This window comes from Myotis yumanensis, unplaced genomic scaffold (genome assembly GCF_028538775.1).
Source record: "Myotis yumanensis isolate MYYU_CA2020_CCGP unplaced genomic scaffold, mMyoYum1.0.hap1 SCAF_9, whole genome shotgun sequence".
NCBI classification, from domain to species: Eukaryota; Metazoa; Chordata; class Mammalia; order Chiroptera; family Vespertilionidae; genus Myotis; species Myotis yumanensis.
In genome coordinates, this window is record NW_027223760.1 from 58,223,162 (window position 1) to 58,242,225 (window position 19,064).

The following is a 19,064-nucleotide window of genomic DNA, read 5'->3' on the forward strand; positions in this document are numbered from 1 at the left end:
GAACGGAGACTGGTGGGGCTTCAGTAGATATTTTAACAGGTTTATTGTACTTGCTCTAAATGTGTTCAGAGAATGTGAATTACAGGACACACTGCTTTCTTCACCTGTCCTCCTTGTTCTTTCTCTGCCAGCTTTCGTGTCATTTGGGTGAGCTCTGTTTGGATCTTAATGCTAATTATTTTTGCTATCTGGTCAGAGAGTAGCATAGCATCATAGCAGTTAAATCGCTCTTGCTTTTTGGTGCTCACCTCTGTATCTCTTCTCCAGTGCATGGGCTCAGTGGCTGCTGTCTGACACCCATACCACCTCTTTCCTCCCAGTAGCTGACATGGAACCACTTGCCGCCTTCCTCTGTTCCAAACTCAGGTTTTCTGCCCTTCTCCCTACCCAGGCCATGTTATTTTTCAGTTCTAGGCCTTAGCACATCCCTGTGCCCATGGCGCCCTCTCTCCCACTCCCCCTTCTCCATTGTCCCATTTCCTGAACTACTCTTAGTTAAGTCCTTGCTGCAATATCTTTTCTGAGATTTTTCTCATTGTGCCCAGAAAGTCAGTTGCTACAGCTCCTCCCAGACCTTTTCCAGTGGGAAGTTGTAGAATCCTGTTCCAATATGTGTTGCCTTCCATTATAGTGCTTTTCACAGTGATTCTACATAAGGAAATCCTTCTGTCTGAATATCACATAAGATCTTATAAATAAGATCTTTTAAATTGACAAGACAGAATGTTTAAGGCAATAGTTCCTGTTGTTTTTTTTAAAGGCAGGGTATGGAAGTGAGACATCAAGGAAAAGTCAGTACTAGTCATACAGGAAAGACAGGAGTTAGGAGTCTGGGGGTGGAAAAGAAGCTTCTAGGAGGATTTTTTTTAAATGTGCATTTTCTTCTTTAAAAGAAAAGTAACCAAGACAGAGGCAGAGGTTAAAAAAACCCAAGGTTGATCAGAATGTATGCAAGATATACAGACAGAAAGGTAGTGAGCAAGATATGTTTAAGAATTTTATGATACCCAAGACTTGATGAAATCCCACAGTAAGTAAGTGGCAGGATCAGAATTCTGTCATCCATCTCACCTTCTTTCCTTTGGCATGGCGCCTCTCAGTAGAGAAATCTTGATAAAAGAAAGTCGAAATTTAGGGGTGTTCCAAGGGAAGACAGGCAAATATTGCCTACAGATTGGGAGCTCCTGTTCCCTGGCGGACAGATGGTGTATGAGCCAGGCTTTGATCTTCGAGGTGGGATTGGGCCTGCAATGAAACAAGTGGAGGAGAAGGTGAATGAAAAGCATGAAATGGGGCACTTGATGCAGAGTAGGTGATTTAAATTTGAGCGTAGGGCACAGGAAGGACAATAACAGAAAGTCATGGTAAGTTCCATTTGGAAGCAGGGGATGTCAAATGGAGTCTGAAGGTCCTTAGGGAGGTCAGATGTATACATCTTTGCACCCAGATGAGGTTTGGATTTTGGACTTTCGTGTTGCTTTAGAAGTACATTCTGGAACTTGTCCCTTTCCCTCTTACCTTAGAGTTTCATCACCTGGACCTGACCAAACCTTTCTGAACCAGCGCCACTCCATGTTAAGTAGCCAATAGGAATAGTTTCTTTGGTTCCAGCGTGTGGTTTTTGCCTTTATAAGCTCTAGCTATCTTTGTCTTCCCTGGGGCACAGGTCGGTTATCCCTCTGAATCTGTGTCTCCCAGATCCAGTTTGTTTTCCATTGCAGATAAACTTCTAAACTGTTGGACAGCCTCAGACCTTTACTGGTGGACAGGCACGTGGGAAAACTTGTCTCACTATGACCCATCTCACTGGCAACAGTTTAGGGGAAAGTTTCGAGAGGCTACTGTAGTAACTCAGAAATATTAGCAGACTTTTCTAGAGTCGCTGAGAGAATAATGAAGGTTGAGGGCTTAAATCGAACCGATGGTAGTCAGAAGTAGAGGAGAGAACATGTAAAGAACAAATAGAACTAACCTAGTAACTGATTAGTTTGGGGGTAAAGAAGGAAGTGAGAATGACTCTGAGGGTGGAGGTAAGCAGAGCAAAGCAGAACACATTTAATACTGGAGTACATTGAATTTGATTCATATATAAAGATAGATTTAAAATGCCCAGCATCCCAAAAGGATTCAGGCTGGAATTTATGAGAGGTAAAGGCAAGAAATATAACTTTCATGAGGTGATAGTGGGTGTCACAATATTAAATGATTTTGCAAGGGAAAGAGACTAGGGGTAAGGCCACACACAAACTTAGGTGAAATATTCACAAATGTGTCACCATTCTTTTTATTTACCAAAATGGTGCTTGTCCTTCCGTTAGGGGGTAAAAACAAGATTCAAGGCTGTATACTTTTTAGAGTATAACTAAAGTTCAGTTTTTATGTTTTTCGTGAATAAATTGGTGCATCCGAATGTTTTTCAGAATCCTCAGTCAGTAGCAGTTCTCCTGGTTCGGGTCCCAGTTCCCCAAACAATGGCCCAGCTGGAAATGTCACTGAAAATGAGACTTCGGTTCTGCCACCGACTCCTCATGCGGAGGTAAGACTCTTATTATTTTGGTTCATCCAAAAGTTAGATCTTCCTTGATAAGCTCCTGAAAACGAAGTGACATTTCTGAATGGAAGATTAAAGCCACCTGTTCTTAGTGCCTTTTCTTATAAATTTATAAAATGTGGAATTGAGTAAACTTGACCTTATTTACAAAGTTTGGACACAATCAGATTTGAAATATTGAAATGTCATTCTTGCACACGCAAGGATGCTGAGTATGTGCTTCCCAGAAGTTGAGCAGCTCAGTAGTCCTTCTGCTTGGATCTTGGTTATTTTTATGGGAGTAGACCTTTCAGTAAATATAAAAGCAACCTCATGCAAACCTCAAAGAAGCACAGCATAGCAAAGTAGGTTTTATTCATTTAACCTAAAGAGAAATTTTAAAAAAATTGGAATATTATAGTTGAAGAAGAATGTAAAAATGTGCTCCACTGAGCAAACACTTATTGAGGACCTACTATGTGCCAGTCACTCTGCCTGGTAAGGGGGATATAAAGATCAATAAGTTATGGGCTTTGTCCTTGAAGAATGCAATATTAAAGAAAATTGGTCTAAAATAACACATACTCATGTTTTTTTGTGATTGTATCCAATCAAGTGTATTAACATTTGTTTTTCAATGAAAATTTTATTAAAACCAGTGATAACAAGAAAAGAGGAAAGTAAGTCAGGAGCCAGCAAGAATTTGTCTATGGAGTTTCTGTATTAGGCTAAGCAAAGGCAATAGCCTAGAAATAGCTGCTCTTGTGGAATCAGCTGTGTTGAAGTTGCTGTCAATTGATTGACACTCTCTGTTTTTCTGTTCTGTCATTGTAATGCCTCCTTCCCGTGCATTGCTTTATACAGGAAATGCTGGTGCAATAACTTCTCGTTTATAACTGTGACATGCTTCTTCCCTTGTATTTTATAGAGTCATGGTAACTTGAGGCTGAAATAGACTGATCAAATATCTGATTCTTGGATCACCTGTATAGCTTTCCTGATATGTAATTATGAAACTTCTACTAGAACACTTCTACTTGCAGGAAGCTCACTTCACTGTCTCCCACAACAGTTCTGTTGATTTGGGACAGTGAGCGTGACTGACAGAAATGTCTTCTGTATCTTATGCCACAATCTGTCTCTCACACACACACTCACACACACACATGCACACAGATTTATAATAAATTATTTCTAAATTATTTGACTAAATATAATTGAAAGCAGAAACCCAGAGTGTATCCATGGAAGCAAAGGGCTGAAGCCAATGAGGTCACGTTTGCCCCTAGGACACATGTGTACTTGGGTTTTAGTTTTCGGGCCTCACAAAACTCAGGAGATAGAAAGAAAAGGCCAATACTGACCAAGGAGGATAATGCAATAGGAGACCCTCCAAACCTTAAGCTGGGGTCCCAAAGCCCCGTATCAATGCAGCATTGACAACCCCACCCCCAGACGTGTCCTGATGGGGACCACAGTGGTGCAGAATCTTTCCCTTAGAAATTGTAACCAAAGCTAGTCCTTGCATAGAGTTATAACCCAAATTTACAGAACCTCAAACTGTTAATTTGGTTTAAAGTGCACCAGATTTGGAGTTCCCCTGAGTTTCTGGAAAAAATAAAAAATAAATCTTTTCTAGGGAAATATACATTTATCCTAAATTTCAAAAATGTCCCTCAATTTTCCGAGAAAAATGGGTAGAGTATATAGGTACTGTCTTGCTTGTAACCATTGTTGAACTAATTGAAGAATAACAATTCTGGCCTCTACCTTCTCTCCAGGCCCTTGATCTGTTTATTGTTTCTCACTATACTGTGGCTCTTCATGCCCTTTTTTGTTATCTTAACTAAAACATAATGCCTGATGGAATAAATACCTCACATATCTTTGTGGCCATAGATGTAAGTGGGATTTTTGGACTTTTGTTTATAGGTATTGTATTTGTTAGTGCAATTATATCTCCAGGATTGGTCAGTTTTCATCAACCCTTTAGTCCATTTACAGGAAAAGAACAACTTGGTAACAATTTTATTTCTTAAGAATGTTAGATTTCCATCCGTTGTCATTTTAAAGAATGTGATTCTCGGTAATAGCTGGAATACTGAAGGGCTCTAAAGGGTTTGGCTCTGGATGAATTTGCCCTTGGGAAAAGAAAAATGACACAGTAAACTACATTCAACAGCATGTGTGAGTCCCAGAAATGCATTGTTGGTGCGAAAAGGTGCAGAAGAGCACTTCCCAGCATGGCAGTGTTTTATAGGTTCAGAAGCAGCAGCATGGCATTTTGATCAGGAAACCATATGCAGTAACAGTATATTTTAAAAAGGCAAGGGAGTGATGAACACAACGTTTAGCATGGTGGTTAACCCCCAGGAGGGAGGAAGGGGTTAGTGACACGGTCAGTTACTAAAGAGGACGATGCATATATTCATCCATTATAAACACCTATGTACGTGTAGTACTTTGTACCACATGAAGGAACCACCAAGAGATATTATATACTCACGAGATTGGAAACACATGGAAAAGGTGAGACTTTCCTCTTTCCTTCAAGCTTTTCATGATCCTATCTTTAAATTTCAAAATAGGTACAGTGGAGAATGTATTAGTAAAGGAAAGGAATTTGCTTATATTATTTTTGTCCTTTTTATATTCCTAAAAGGTTGACTGTCACTGATATTTGTTTAGATACCCTGGAATTTCAGCTAATTGTTGAACATCTTCTGTCACTAGAAACTTTCCTTCCACCCCCATTGTTTTAAAAAAAAATCCCACAAAAAATAAAAACCACAAAAACAAATAAAAACCAAACCAGAAGGAAATGTGATTTAGTGCAGTGTGAAGGAGCAGAGGTATTTCTTCAGGTCAGTGCCAGGACATTCACTTCCAAAGCTGGAAAGACTAGTTCAAAAGCAAGTAGTGACTTACCCCATAATGAATTAATTGTGTGCCTGAACTATGAACCAAAAGGCCAGGTGGGCAGACCTTTCTACCCTGATGGGTAGCCTCTCCGTGGCCCAGAACAAAAAATTCCACCCTGATGGCTAACATGTGGTTTTCTGCTGCGTTGCGTTTACAGGGGTCTGTAATGTAACTCATCCTGGAAAGGTGAGGAGACAAACACAAGTCAAGCTCAGACTCTCAGCCAATTAATAGCTTTGTTACACTGAAAGCTTCCACTTAAGCTGAAGAAGAGATGAACAAAATATGTTCAGTCAATTCTTGATTAACAACCATTTTGAACTTAGTATGATTTTTAAAGACATAGTCTAAGATTAATAATAACATATAATTTTATATCAACCAATGTTGGAGGTCCGAAAAATTAATAGCATTAACTACACTTGCAAAACTCAAGTGAGTTGCGTACCTCACCATTTACAAAATAGTGTAAGTTGCTTAAGTACCAGGGGTGAGTTTTTCTTTGAAAATAGTTGAACAGTACACGTGTGAATGAATTCTTTATTCTGTGTCCTGTGAGTAGAAAAGCGTGTCACCTCATTCTTTCAGAGCCCATGTAAATGAAAGGGATTCTAATCCCTCCTGCTCTTTGGGTACAAGGAAATCAAGCCTGTTTCTCAATTTTCTGCCTTGTAATTCACATGTGCTGCATAATTTAGATAAAGGTTAAGGCACGAGTCGGAGGAGAATTGACTCATAAGTCCAGAATAAGGGAACAGAACCGAGAATTCATGTGGACGGGCCTTCCTTTCAGAAGGCTTCTTGGGAACCTAGTCTGGTAACCAACTACTTTGTTGTCATTGGTTAAGTCCTTAAACTTGGCCTGGATCTCAGGTCTAGTGAAAGGTAGTCACACCTACCCCGATGGCTTGTTGGGCGGAATCAGTGTTTGCCAGGCAGGTGGTACATTACATTGGAAGTGGGGCGAAAATTCATTTATTGTTGTTGTTATCAGCACTGATGCCTCATAGGGAAAACTCATTAACGTGTTTGTCTTCCAGCCAGCACATGGCATGTGTGAATGGGCCTCCGTCTGCTCTGACCACTTCTGCTCCATGTCTTCTCTTTCTTACATATGCTCAGTCCAAACTCAGATGGTTGGAGCTACTTCCTTTACGCATTGGAACACGTGGCTGGGGAGCTGAAACCTAAGGAGTTTCTATTCCCAACTCCAGTCAGAGATGTCTTTACCTATCTAGTTACTTTATTGTTAATACGGCGGGCTTGTGGGTTCAAATATGTTTCCACGAATCTCAACACCATTATTTTAGTTTCGTGGATTTATTTGATAGCTGTTGTAACAGTAGCCAAGCAGCTGGTTTATTTCTAGTTGAACATTAGTGGCTGGCTCTGCTGTGCTATTTTTTAAATAATTTTTTCCACTAAGATACAAACGATTTTTAAAAAGGATTCTAATAATAAGGTTAAGGACTTTAAAGTCATCGGAAATGGCTGTTCTCACATGACTCATCTGCCTATGGCTTCATAATCATTGTTGTGACATTTGTTGTAAATGTTATGCTCCCTCCTGAGTGGGTGTAGGGCTATGGTTTTAGATGGCAGGGCATGAAAACCCGCTTTCTCCCCCTGGGGGAAAAGAGGTTGCTATGACAAATGAATCTTTTTCTAGGAATAACATGAGTCAACATTGTAAAGCAAGACCTTTTAAATGCAAAGGAAGTCTTGTTAAATGATAATTTCTTTTTGGTCTTCAAACCATTTTATAGTAATATATTCTTCAGTCAAAATAAAAATTTAGAGATTTTTTTTTTTACTGCTTATTTCATTTTTCTATCGCTGTCTGAAAGGAGAGGAGAAATAATGTGAAAGCCATAGGCAAACATTGAAAGATTAGGAGATTTGTTTGTTTTTAATGTGGTATCTTCTTTTTAGATAGTTTAGATTTGGGGGTTGGGACCTTTTAAAGACAAAACAGACATCTTCATGGAAGCTATTCTTTTGTGTGTATTTTAATTGATCTTTATTGTAGAAAGTATTACAGGTGCCCCCCTCCCTTAACCCCTTCCTCAGCCCTTCCCCTGGCCTTCACAGCACTATTGTTTGTGTCCATGGATTATGCCTGGATTCTATTCTAACAGACACTGACATTATCTGATCGTAGACTGCAGGGTCTGATATCCAAGGTAGGTAGGCAGCTACCCAGAGTTAAAAGCCAGTGAGGGGTAGAGCTCAAATGCAAGACGCTCAGCGTATACTTCTTTTCACTGGGCCTGACCATTTCTCACCAGAACTCTAGATAAGAATGTTCTTTTTCTAAAGCTCATGCATTTTGTAGGTCATTTTGAACGTGCAGCAAACTGAAAACTCTTCACCCACTTTTTCTATGAGCTTCTTATTATTTACATAACCAGTGTTGTCAAGAGTCATCTGTTGACTTCTTTGCCTTGTTTTCTGTTTATGTGTATTTCATTTACGTGGATTGCAGATGTTATCCATAAGGTAGGCTTCCAATTACCGTGCTGGTGAGAAAAGTAATTAAATTTTGAAGATCATTATTAAAATGTGAGGAGACCTCCCCTGCCCCGACACCTGGCTCAGTCATATCCCTCTTCTCATGATCATGCTCTTTCTGGTTAAATGCTCGTTACCCATCAAAGCCTGGTTTAAAACCAACACCCTGCTCTGTGCCATTCAGTCTTTAACCCTGCTCCCGCCATGGTAATGCTTACAGGCCTTTAGCATTAGTTCTCCACTTCTCCACGCACCTGAAGAGCATGTAAACTTAGGTGGTATAGGACATCTAGGTGCTATAGGACTTCTTTGTATGCCCACCGCCTGTACCACACCATTCATCTAATTGATACTCGTTAGTTGCTTTGTGACTGATAAGTGATATCCATGTATATATTTAATGTTTTCACTTGGTCTAACTGCAGCAAGCATTTCTGGTCCTGAAGATTTTTTTAGATTAAAACCATCGTCCCCACATTCTAAGATGTGAAACACTGGCTTCCTAACACAGCACTGATTTAAGGGCTGGATCTATTTCAAAACCACTTGCTGGAAAAATCCTGGTTTTGCCTGAAAGCGCTTGTGAGCTCAGCACAGAGCTAAGCTGGGGTAACCATCCAGCCTCACAAGAATCCTGGGCAGGATCCTTCCTAGTTTGCGTGAAATGGCACCTCTCGCCACCTGTTTTCCTGACTTTCAAGTGTGTCTGCCCTCTGAGCTATGTAGATTACAGCTCCAGGTTCTTAATTAAGATCCATGAACCTGGAACTGATAGACTGCTCCCATCAAAAAGCCAAATTGAGGAAAGTTATAATTAAAGAAGATAATTTGGGGAAAGCATTTTTCAGGTCTGTTAAGTCATTTGCAATGTTAGCCATTGGAAGTCGACATAAATGCTCTGCCTGTTTCCTTATCTGTAATCAAAGGAAAAAAAGTAAGTCACATCCTATTTTCTGAAGTTCACCGTCTCTGTGGGCAGAACTGACAAGTACCAGCTCTCCCTTGTGAACTTGGGAGTCTTGCATCCATAGTGATACCAGGTCTTTTGCTTTCTTCTCACGGCCAGGTCAGCTGGACACTTTTATTCTTTCCCATAAGCCTCAGGCCTGATTTTGCTTCCTTTACTTCTCTAAAGTCTCCCTCTTCTCCATACTTTTTTTTTTTTTTTTTATACCAGATTCCTTATCCTTCAGTAATGCTTCAGAGTGGTGATAGCTTCTGCAGCAGACCCTGACAAAAAGTCATGTCACCTGGATCAGTTTAAAGTTTTATGACCAATCCCACTAGGAACCAGAATTGGAGAGATCACTCAGTTTCTTCATCTATAACATGAGCACAGTGGTAGCTGGAGAATGCCTCAGGAAAAAATAGCTTATCATCCAAAAACAAACCCTGGCACAGGGCTTGGCACATGCTAGGTGCTGAGAATCAATACCCTATGGTAGGAAATGGACACACTCACATTTTGATGTGAAACTACAGGGGTCTGAAATTCGTCCCCCTTAGCGTGGGTAGCCGTGTGCCACTCCCATCATTCCATCCGAGAAGAATACTTTTCCATTTTACTTTTGCATCCTGGGATGCACGGGAGGGCTCACAGAAGTTCTATCTGGGAAACAAAGACAACAGCCTTGTGAGGTCTGTGATATATTTTTCTGTCCTTCCCATGGTGCACATTAAGTCTTAGTGCTGTGGGAAGCAGATAGGACCTGGAGTGAATATTATACATCATTCTACATCATTTCCCATGTTTATTTATCTGGTATGAATACAGATAACAATTTATTATGAACTAGGGGTCCAATGCACGAATTTGTGCACCTTGAGAGGATCTGTGGGCCCACAGGGGCGGGTCTCGGCCCATCCTCCATGCCCCCGCCCAGCCCCTCCCACCATGACCCTTGGTCCCCTCTCTGCCAGCAGCCCCGCTCCTGCCATTGCCGCTGCTCCCACTCGCGTCAGAGCAATTGGGGCTGGCGCCAGCAGCGGGTCCAAGAGGTAGCTGCTGCCCTGATCACCTCTCAGGAGCAGGGGGAGGTGGAGAAGCCCTCAGGGGCGATCAGGCCGGCAGCTGCTGCTCGCACCCACTGATGGCTCCGAGTGATGGGACCAGCGCCAGCAGCAGGTGAGAGCTCCAGGCAGGACTGAAGCTCACAGGAGCAAAGAATTTTCAGTAACCACCAGGGGCTGACCTCAGTGACAGTGACTGGTGCCCTGCCTTGGTCAGGCACCCCTACTCACCTGCTCCACCATCCTGCCATGGCCAGCACCTGCCATGTTCTGAGCTCTGCTGCCTGCTACTGATGCCCATCATGTTCTGCATGCGCCCCCTGGTGGTCAGCACATATCATAGTGACCGGTTGTTTGGTTGTTCTGCTGTTCAGTCTATTTGCATATCAGGGTTTTATATATATAGATTACCACATGCTGTCAATGAGCTAGTTAACATTTTTACTTCCTCATACATTCTTTCTGTTCTTGTTCAGGTCTCTACTTTATACTTAAAATTTATGTTAAAAGAATATTAGTGTGAGCACAATAGCAGCTTACCCTTTTAATTAGAGCAAATACACAGCTGTTTCTCATCACCCCTAAAATAAAATTGCAATCTCGCACATTGCAGTGAGGAACTCCTTTCCAACCATCTTCATGCAGTAGCATTTTAGACAGCCTGGAAAAGGGTTACCTATAAAGCCAACATGATGTTAAAAGCTTCAGTATACCTCTAGATTTTCATGCACAAATATCTGATTTGTTCTTTAGAGGAAAAAAACAAACAAAACAAAATCAGAGTTAGCTTGGAATTTCAAGTTGGAATGAGAAAAATCCACATTTAACCTTCTGCCTTTATGATCCTAAGGCTATGACTCATCTCCAAACAAACGCCTGATTGAGGTGATGTTTTGGAATAACATCCTGTGTTTTGGTGGCGCATCACTCTTCAATGACAGTCTGAGGTCGCATTGTATGAGCACATGATATTTCCCCCAGTTAATTGATATCCCAGGTTTGTCCAGGGGAAAATCTACAGCTCCCCCAAACATGCTTGACAAGTTATTATATTTACTTTAGTCAAAGCCCGTGTGTGCAATATCCCTCTTGGAGGTGGTCTATTATTGGAGTCCCATATGCTTTTTGTTTGGGAAGAAAGCAGTCACTGTGTCATACTGTTACATGGAGTATTCTTTTTCAGGGATGTTGTTCCCTTGAGGACCATATCAGGCCAGAGTTCCTTAGTCTAATAAGACCTTTGTAACTCTTTTTGTATAAGAGTTCTGGGAGGGAGGCAAGAATTAAACAGAAAATGTAATTCAAGCAACCATATTAGGCCACATGTGGGAAAACATGACTCTGAGTATTGTATTAAAAAAAGGTATTTGTTGTGAAAGAGGAGTGAGATGCCAAAATGTGCAGCATATTTCAGTGAAAATGAAGGCTGTTGTGGTACAGGGAATTAATAACACTTTAACATTGTCTTTGGTTTCTAAATATGAATGATCAAAAAAGCACTACACGGTTATCTATTCACAAATTTGATATTAAAACATGATTAATTATTATGGAAGTTCTTTATACTGATATTTAATCTAAGATTTCCTTGTGTGAGTTTTCCCATCAGTAAAATGATGTTTAACCCATATAAAGATAATGATTTTATATACATATATATGTATATATCACTCAGTAATACAAAAAAAGTATATATACTCATAAGAATTACTCGGTTTTATTGCTGTACTTTACTGATTGATGAAAAGCACACTGATTTTTATCCAAGAGGCTAGAATTATAAAAATGAATATTGCTAAATGACCTATGGAAGCCCTTTCTTCAGATTCTGTAATTATGTCTGAGGAAGATTTTGATTCAGTTTTTTTTTAAATCCTCACCTGAGGACTGGAGATATTTTTTAAAATATATATTTTTATTGATTTCAGAGAGGAAGGGAGAGGAAAAGAGAGATAGAAACATCAATGATGAGAGAGAATCATTGATTGGCTGCCTCCTGCACATCCCTTACTGAGAATCGAGCCCACAACCCCGGGCATGTGCCCTTGACTGGAATCGAAGCCGGGGCCCTTCAGTCCGAAGGCCGATGCTCAATCCACTGAGCCAAACCGGCTAGGGCTGATTTTTTTTACTTATAACATGTGGATACAGAAATCATAATATAAATGATCAAAATACTTAAAATTATTTTGACTAAATATGATCAAATGAAACTGTTGTCTGAAAGCTAAACATTCCACAGTAAAATGTGTGGTATTGTAATCTTTTGAGACTCCTCTTTCATTATTTTCCCCTTTATCTTTTCTTTATAGCAAATGGTTTCACAGCAACGCATCCTGATTCACGAAGATTCCATGAACCTGCTAAGTCTTTATACCTCTCCCTCTTTACCCAATATCACCTTGGGGCTGCCAGCAGTATCAGCCCAGCTCAACGTAAGTCAGAGCAGCCTCGCGCAGCCCGGATGATGCCTTCACAGGGGGACTCTCGTATATTTAGATTAGACTTCAGGGAAGCTTGGTAGAGGCCATTATCCTTCCCTGTTTACTGAGTCGTTCAAAGATGTTTGGTCAAATTTCAAATTACAGATTTATACTGGTTTGCATAATAATATATAAAAATAACAACTCACATTTGTATAGTGGTTCATAGCCTTTAAAAAAAGCAGCACTTTCCAGCTATTTTATTAGCTCCACACGACCATCCCATGAAACAGAGATTACAAGCCACATTTTTACAAAAGAAGAAGCTGAGACAAGTAATGTTTAAAAGTCCAAGATCACGGAGCCACTAAGCAGCAGGCCTGGCACTCCGCCCGGCCAGTGCTGAGGTGTAGCTTCTGTCTAAAGCACAGCACATATGTTTATGGAATTTATTTTTTGGTGAATGACTTTATTTTGAGAATTTATGTTACTAACTCTATCATACTGAAGAATACGTATCTGGAAAACCTCTTTAAGAACAATATTAAATTCTTCCCAGGAGACTTAAAGCGAAGAAATTATTTTAAAAGTCCTGACAACTGAAATAGGATCTTTTGGAGGTAATTGTCCAACTAGCAGAAGACAACAATCATTATTTTATACGTATTCCCTAAAATAATGTATATTTTTGTCATTGTAAAAGATTTGTAAGCTTTTCATAGAGTAATTTCATCTATGGAATGTATGAAAATTAAATTAATTGTGCTTATTCAAAGGTGATGTGATACATTAAGTTTGAAGAGAAATTGGTTCTAACCATTAGCACCAATTTTGCCAATCTTTAGAAGCAAGTCTTTCACTGCATGCAACTTGTCAAATTCACATCTTTTATAATATTCCCAGATCAGGATAATATAAAGAGTGGACCATTTTGTGACCTCATTTGTTTTCAGGATATAAGACCTGTTTATGGGATGCTAATGTATGTACAAGCACACCTATAGTGACATTATAAAGTGATACATTTGAAGGTTGGGTTGAATACGTATTATAAAAGCAGTCTAAGGTGCACCTTATATTTTTGGTATTTTTAATAGAGTGGGATGTTGCCTTATGTGATACAGTCACTTAAACAAGTGAGGAGAAAGCAAAATTTGGATGCTGTTATATATCTGGGGATTGAAGAAGAAAAACGTAGAAATACCAAATTCAATTACACTCTTGGAATTCCACACGAAGCATTTGTAAACAATTGGGCCTAGCAAAAATAAAAAGGGAGTTAGGGATGAAACAAAACTTAAATATGCATGGATGTTTTCAAATCTCCACTTACTAAAAATTGTTTTTCTCCTATTCCTGTTTTTCCTATCTCTTCCAATGATAAGCAAATACTGAAACAAAAACTTATGACACATGAATAAGCATTTTATATCCACTCCTCTTTGCAGGCTCTACGTCAGTCCTATCAGCTAACACAAACATACACCACTTTTAATGTGGTCAGGGGGAATTTTTTTCTCAAAGAACCCAGTCCTAAAGCCAGACCATTTAATGTTTTGATGGTAATACAATTTGGTGCCGTTGGATGAGTAAACCAATGCGGTTTGGATTGAAGTTTCATTTTTCTTTGCTTCCATTTTGGTGTGGATGAGGCCATCACAATTAATTTCTCAAGCTTAGCAAGGCTTTGGCAAAGGGACCTCTAACGTTCCATTTCCCCACTGAGTAGTGGGAAATTTTTAAGGAAAAGAGGCCAGGAGAAGGAATCACTTCTAGATTAAACATTGCGTTGACTTGCTGTGTGACTAAGACAAACCATTTACCTCTTTGTCCTTTAATTTCTCCATCACTGAAAATTGCTTTGCTCCCCTGGTGCACAGCAATTTTGAAAGATGAAACATGAGTTTTGAAAAGAAACATGCCACATAATTTTGAGGCATTAGACTTCTGCTTTTGTAATACCCACATGACCACCATTCATTAAATTATTTGACTAGGATAATTCATTATTACTATTGATGATATAATTATTATTGCCTTATTACTGTTATCATACATTTCAAGTTCTTAATAGTGTTTTTATTTGATATAATTCCACTTGTAGTTTATTTTATTAAATGAAAGTATCTGGAGTGTCATTTTCAATATTTAGAGATTTGGGGATCTGTTATGAATTAATATAAAATACATGTTTAAACCAGATTCCTGCATGCTTTTTACAACCTCTCATTGAGTTACCTGAAGAATTTTATTTAAAAAATTAAATATTGGAAACTTACAGCTCTGTGAACTTATTAGAGGAGGAGTAGAAAAAGGACCAATTGTCCCTTCTGCTTGAGACTCCAAAATCACAGACCATTTTATCTCTAACTTCTTAATGGCTGTTCTGTGTCCTTAGGTTAGAAATTTCAATAAATTTTACTTTTACAATATACCTTGTACTTAATCAGTATATTAAACTATTTTAGAAATAAACTTCCTAGTTATTAAGCCTGAAATTAGCATCATTTTTTAAAAATATATTTTTTAATGATTTCAGAGAGGAAGGGAGAGAGAGAGAAAGAAACACAAATGATGAGAGAGAATCATTGATTGGTTGCCTCTTGCAAGCCCCCTACTGGGAATTGAACCGGAAACCCGGGCATGTGCCCTGACTGGGAATCAAATCATACCCTCCTGGTTCATATGTCAACACTCAACCACTGAGCCACACCCCCCAGGCAGCATCATTTTTAATGTTAAAGATCTTTTTAAGTTCAGAACAATGATACCCAATACTCAATTGTCTCCAATGCTTCAACTCTACTTTTATGTCTCTTGTGTCAATTCAGTTAGTTTAAAAGACATGGCTGTTATCCATTTCCCCTACTGAGCCATAGGTAAGATGGGTCTTTTTTTTTGGGGGGGGGGGGGGGGAGTGCCATGGGGTATGGAATAAAAAAGCTAATGATGTACAGACCTAATGAGCCACATGGATGAAAGAGGATTCACATCTTTATTATTTCCTGACACAGGCTTCGAATTCACTCAAAGAAAAACAGAAGTGTGAGGCCCAGACACTTAGGCAAGGCGTTCCGCTGCCCGGGCAGTATGGGGGCAGCATGCCGGCGTCTTCCAGCCATCCCCATGTCGCTCTGGAGGGAAAGCCCAACAGCAGCCACCAGGCTCTCCTGCAGCATTTACTATTGAAAGAACAAATGCGACAGCAAAAGCTTCTTGTAGCTGGTAATTAACAAGGGCACCATTTGGAGATCATATGGGGGCTTTTATTTTATCAGCAATGCAATGTGATATCTTTTTAACTCAAGACACTGAAAAGATTTACCATTTACCAAGGTCTCCCTGATACCTGGTACTGTGGGAAAGGCTATAATCCTTAGTTATTTTTCTAGCTCCATGAAAAAAAAAAAGGGTTGACCTTATTTAACCTTCACATACCAGAGTGGAGTACGGGTGAGTCATTGGTCAGATGCATGCCTGTTCAATGCTTTGGCACTCCTGCCTTCACCCCATCCAACCTAGCTTTCTTGCTGTGTATCCTTTATATCTGTTTTCTGTAGATTCTTGTGTTTTCTTAAGCAAAATTGTGTATGTATACATGGATACTTTTTTTTCCAGGTGGAGTTCCCTTACATCCTCAGTCTCCATTGGCAGCAAAAGAGAGAATTTCACCTGGCATTAGAGGTACCCACAAATTACCCCGTCACAGACCCCTGAATCGAACCCAGTCTGCACCGCTGCCTCAGAGCACATTGGCTCAGCTGGTCATTCAGCAGCAACATCAGCAATTCTTGGAGAAGCAGAAGCAATACCAGCAACAGATCCACATGAATAAAGTAAGCCCCCAAGTCAAAGTGTCGTGACCACCATTGTGGCAGTTGGGGTTCTCTTCCCTGGTCTATGCATTCAAGGGGAGAATATTGGTATATATCATAGTTCAAAGGAGATGGCCATCCGGGCTCAAGGATACCATAACACTATCGGGTTTTTCAACATCTTTGCGTTCATAAAGTAATATTTGCAGCAATTTTGAGATTGTAGATGAGCAAGGTCTTTTATGACTGAGCACCTATTTTAATACATAAGGACATGCAGGCACATGTGTGCAGAGCCTCATATCTATGGCAGAAAAGGCTCGAGGCATAGTCGAAGGTGGTGGATTGACATCTCAAAAGGTTTGCCCAGGTGCTGGCAGAAATGACAAGGTTAGCCAACAAGGTATTTTCCAGGAACTCGTATGTAGCCATGTTAGAGCTGTTTTCTTAGCATTCCCCACTTTGTTCCAAACAGTGTTTAAAACAGTTTCTCAGAACCTTGTGGTCATTTCCTCCTGGCAGCCCTGTTGTGGCTGAAATGGACAGCGAACGAATGTCTGCATCATACCACATCCTTAGACAGTCTCCTGCTGAGGCAACCACAAGCAGTGATTGCCGTCTAACAACAGCAGGCAGGCTGGTGAGGCGTTTCAATGAACTTTTAGGCTAAACTGGCCTACAGAGTTTTGCTACTAGGCTCTGCTATGGTTGACGTACGAAACAGAATCTTCTCATTCCTGGAGAATATTAAGGTCCCGAATATCAAGATTCTATCTCCTCACCTTTGTACTGTATCACCTACAAGTACCTTATGGAGGCATTATATATTGAGGTATCATATTGAGAAGTGGTGTCCTGTTTACGGATAGACAGCTTAAAACTGGCTTAGTATGTTTTGTTCTGTTGTAAACAAAGCAAAACCTCATGGGCCAAGGTCTACTCATCTTTCTAAGAGCAGTAGGAGAAGGGGGTTTTCTCATCTGTTTACCTGATTGCAGGTGGGCCTAGAGTGTGTTGCTTCTCTTTGGCCTCCACTTGACAGGGCAGAGCCATGAAGGGAGAAGCATGGGCTGAAGATGACACTACTGAACAGAAATTCTTCCAGCCCCGCCCTTGGATGCTTTCAAAGATTATGCATAGTTGTGTGGGATGGGGAATACGGGTAGTTGCTAGCAGTGGCAACTACCAACTACCTCTTTTGCCATTTTTCAGTCTACTGCAGACTCCTTTATATCATCAGATTAATGCCTCTTTTATCACTATCGCATTTCTCTAAATTATCCAATTATTTTGTATCAAATCAGTCTTACCAGCTTCCTTCTTGTATAGTGGTGTAATACTCATTGACATAAATGTGCTGCTGCATCTGTTTGCTGTGTGATGGTAGAGTTAAGTTTGTTTGTGGACTCACAGTACTACTTAAAACTGCCAGCTATTCTTGAAAAATGGTCCTGTGCCTAGCGAGAAAAATGTATGTGGAAGGAATTATTGGGAAGCCTACTTTTTGCCTGGTAATATTCTGATCTGGATATTTGTTAGATTCCTATGAATATCTTTAAGAATATTTTGGCATACGTGTTTTATGACCTAGAGCAGTGGTCGGCAAACTGCGGCTCTCGAGCCACATGCGGCTCTTTGGCCCCCTTGAGTGTGGCCACGAAGTTTCAATCGCACTGTACGTGCGCGCCCGCACGTGGTATTTTGTGGAAGAGCCACACTCAAGGGGCCGCAGTTTGCCAGCCACTGACCTAGAGTGACCACTGTTTCAGACTCAAATGGTATGCTGGTATCAGAGTCTTCATACTTTAGCATTACACTTGAGATTTCCATAGGAGATGCTCACCTCCATCATGTGGTAGGAACTAAGATGGAAAGCAGGCATTTGCAGTTGAGCAACGAGGAAGGAAAATTTATCAGAGCCCTTCTCCCATGTGGAGCTGATTCCTTGGACTCTGTTAAGAATTCGTCCTAAAATTAGAAACAAACCTGTACTTTTAGGTACCTGTTTGTACAGTGGTTTGATTATGAAATCCTGTCTTAATTAGGCAAAATGAAGTCCAGAAAACTTCAAAGCACAGAGCTGATCTTTCCATATCAACCCCTCTCGGCTCGGGTGTTTAGATTACTCACGCAGGTCTCCCCTTGGCTTTGGACCAAGTCTGTATTCCATATGTTTAATCAAGGTGGCATATGCGCATTGGGTATCCTCCAGATTTTGAAAACATTTCACCTGCCCTCCATTGTCAAAGGGAACAGAGAAGAATATGATTAAAGAAAATATTAAACCTCTCTTCTCTTCTAAAGTATTCACAATAGAACCATCAAGAAACCAATAGCTACAGTTCACCCTACCCCATCAGGTGATGAAAACATTTATTTCACATTAAATGAGGGCCATAACTTAGATGTCAAAGCTACCAAGTTTCTGTATAATAAGATATTTATATGTCCTATAACTATTTAGACTACCCACTAATGAGAAATAAACACAGAAACTTTATATCATTTTTTTCCTGTTATCTTGGATGAACTGTATTGAATCCATTCAAACTGGAGCCTGGTAGTTGACATCATAAAAACATGGCCTTTTCTTTCGAAATACTTATAATATCAGGGAACAGGCACATGTGAAGATATAGACATGCAGATGACATAGGTTACAAAGTCTCTTCCTTTTATTTCCTCAACTTCCTTTGGGGAAGGGGAGATTTAGGGAAGCAAAAATGGGGAGTGACAAGAAAGAAAAAATAAGTAGGTTTATTTCTAAACCTACGTTATATTAACTATGATTGGTCTTCATGGTATGGAATTTTTAATGATATATTTCAATTGCTAATGATCTTTAGAAGAATT

General features: G+C 40.0%; 1 protein-coding gene across 10 annotated transcripts in view; it reads left to right on the top strand.

Annotated features, from left to right (window-relative positions):
- HDAC9 (histone deacetylase 9) overlaps window positions 1-19,064 on the top strand; it is a 751,983-nt gene that overhangs the window by 411,402 nt on the left and 321,517 nt on the right. For all 10 annotated transcript variants that reach the window (XM_070424407.1, XM_070424399.1, XM_070424405.1 and 7 more), the window contains 4 exons: window positions 2,421-2,536; window positions 12,286-12,408; window positions 15,411-15,621; window positions 16,015-16,232. In XM_070424407.1, the coding sequence (XP_070280508.1) occupies window positions 2,421-2,536; window positions 12,286-12,408; window positions 15,411-15,621; window positions 16,015-16,232 (668 nt within the window). The remainder of the gene's footprint in view (window positions 1-2,420; window positions 2,537-12,285; window positions 12,409-15,410; window positions 15,622-16,014; window positions 16,233-19,064) is intronic.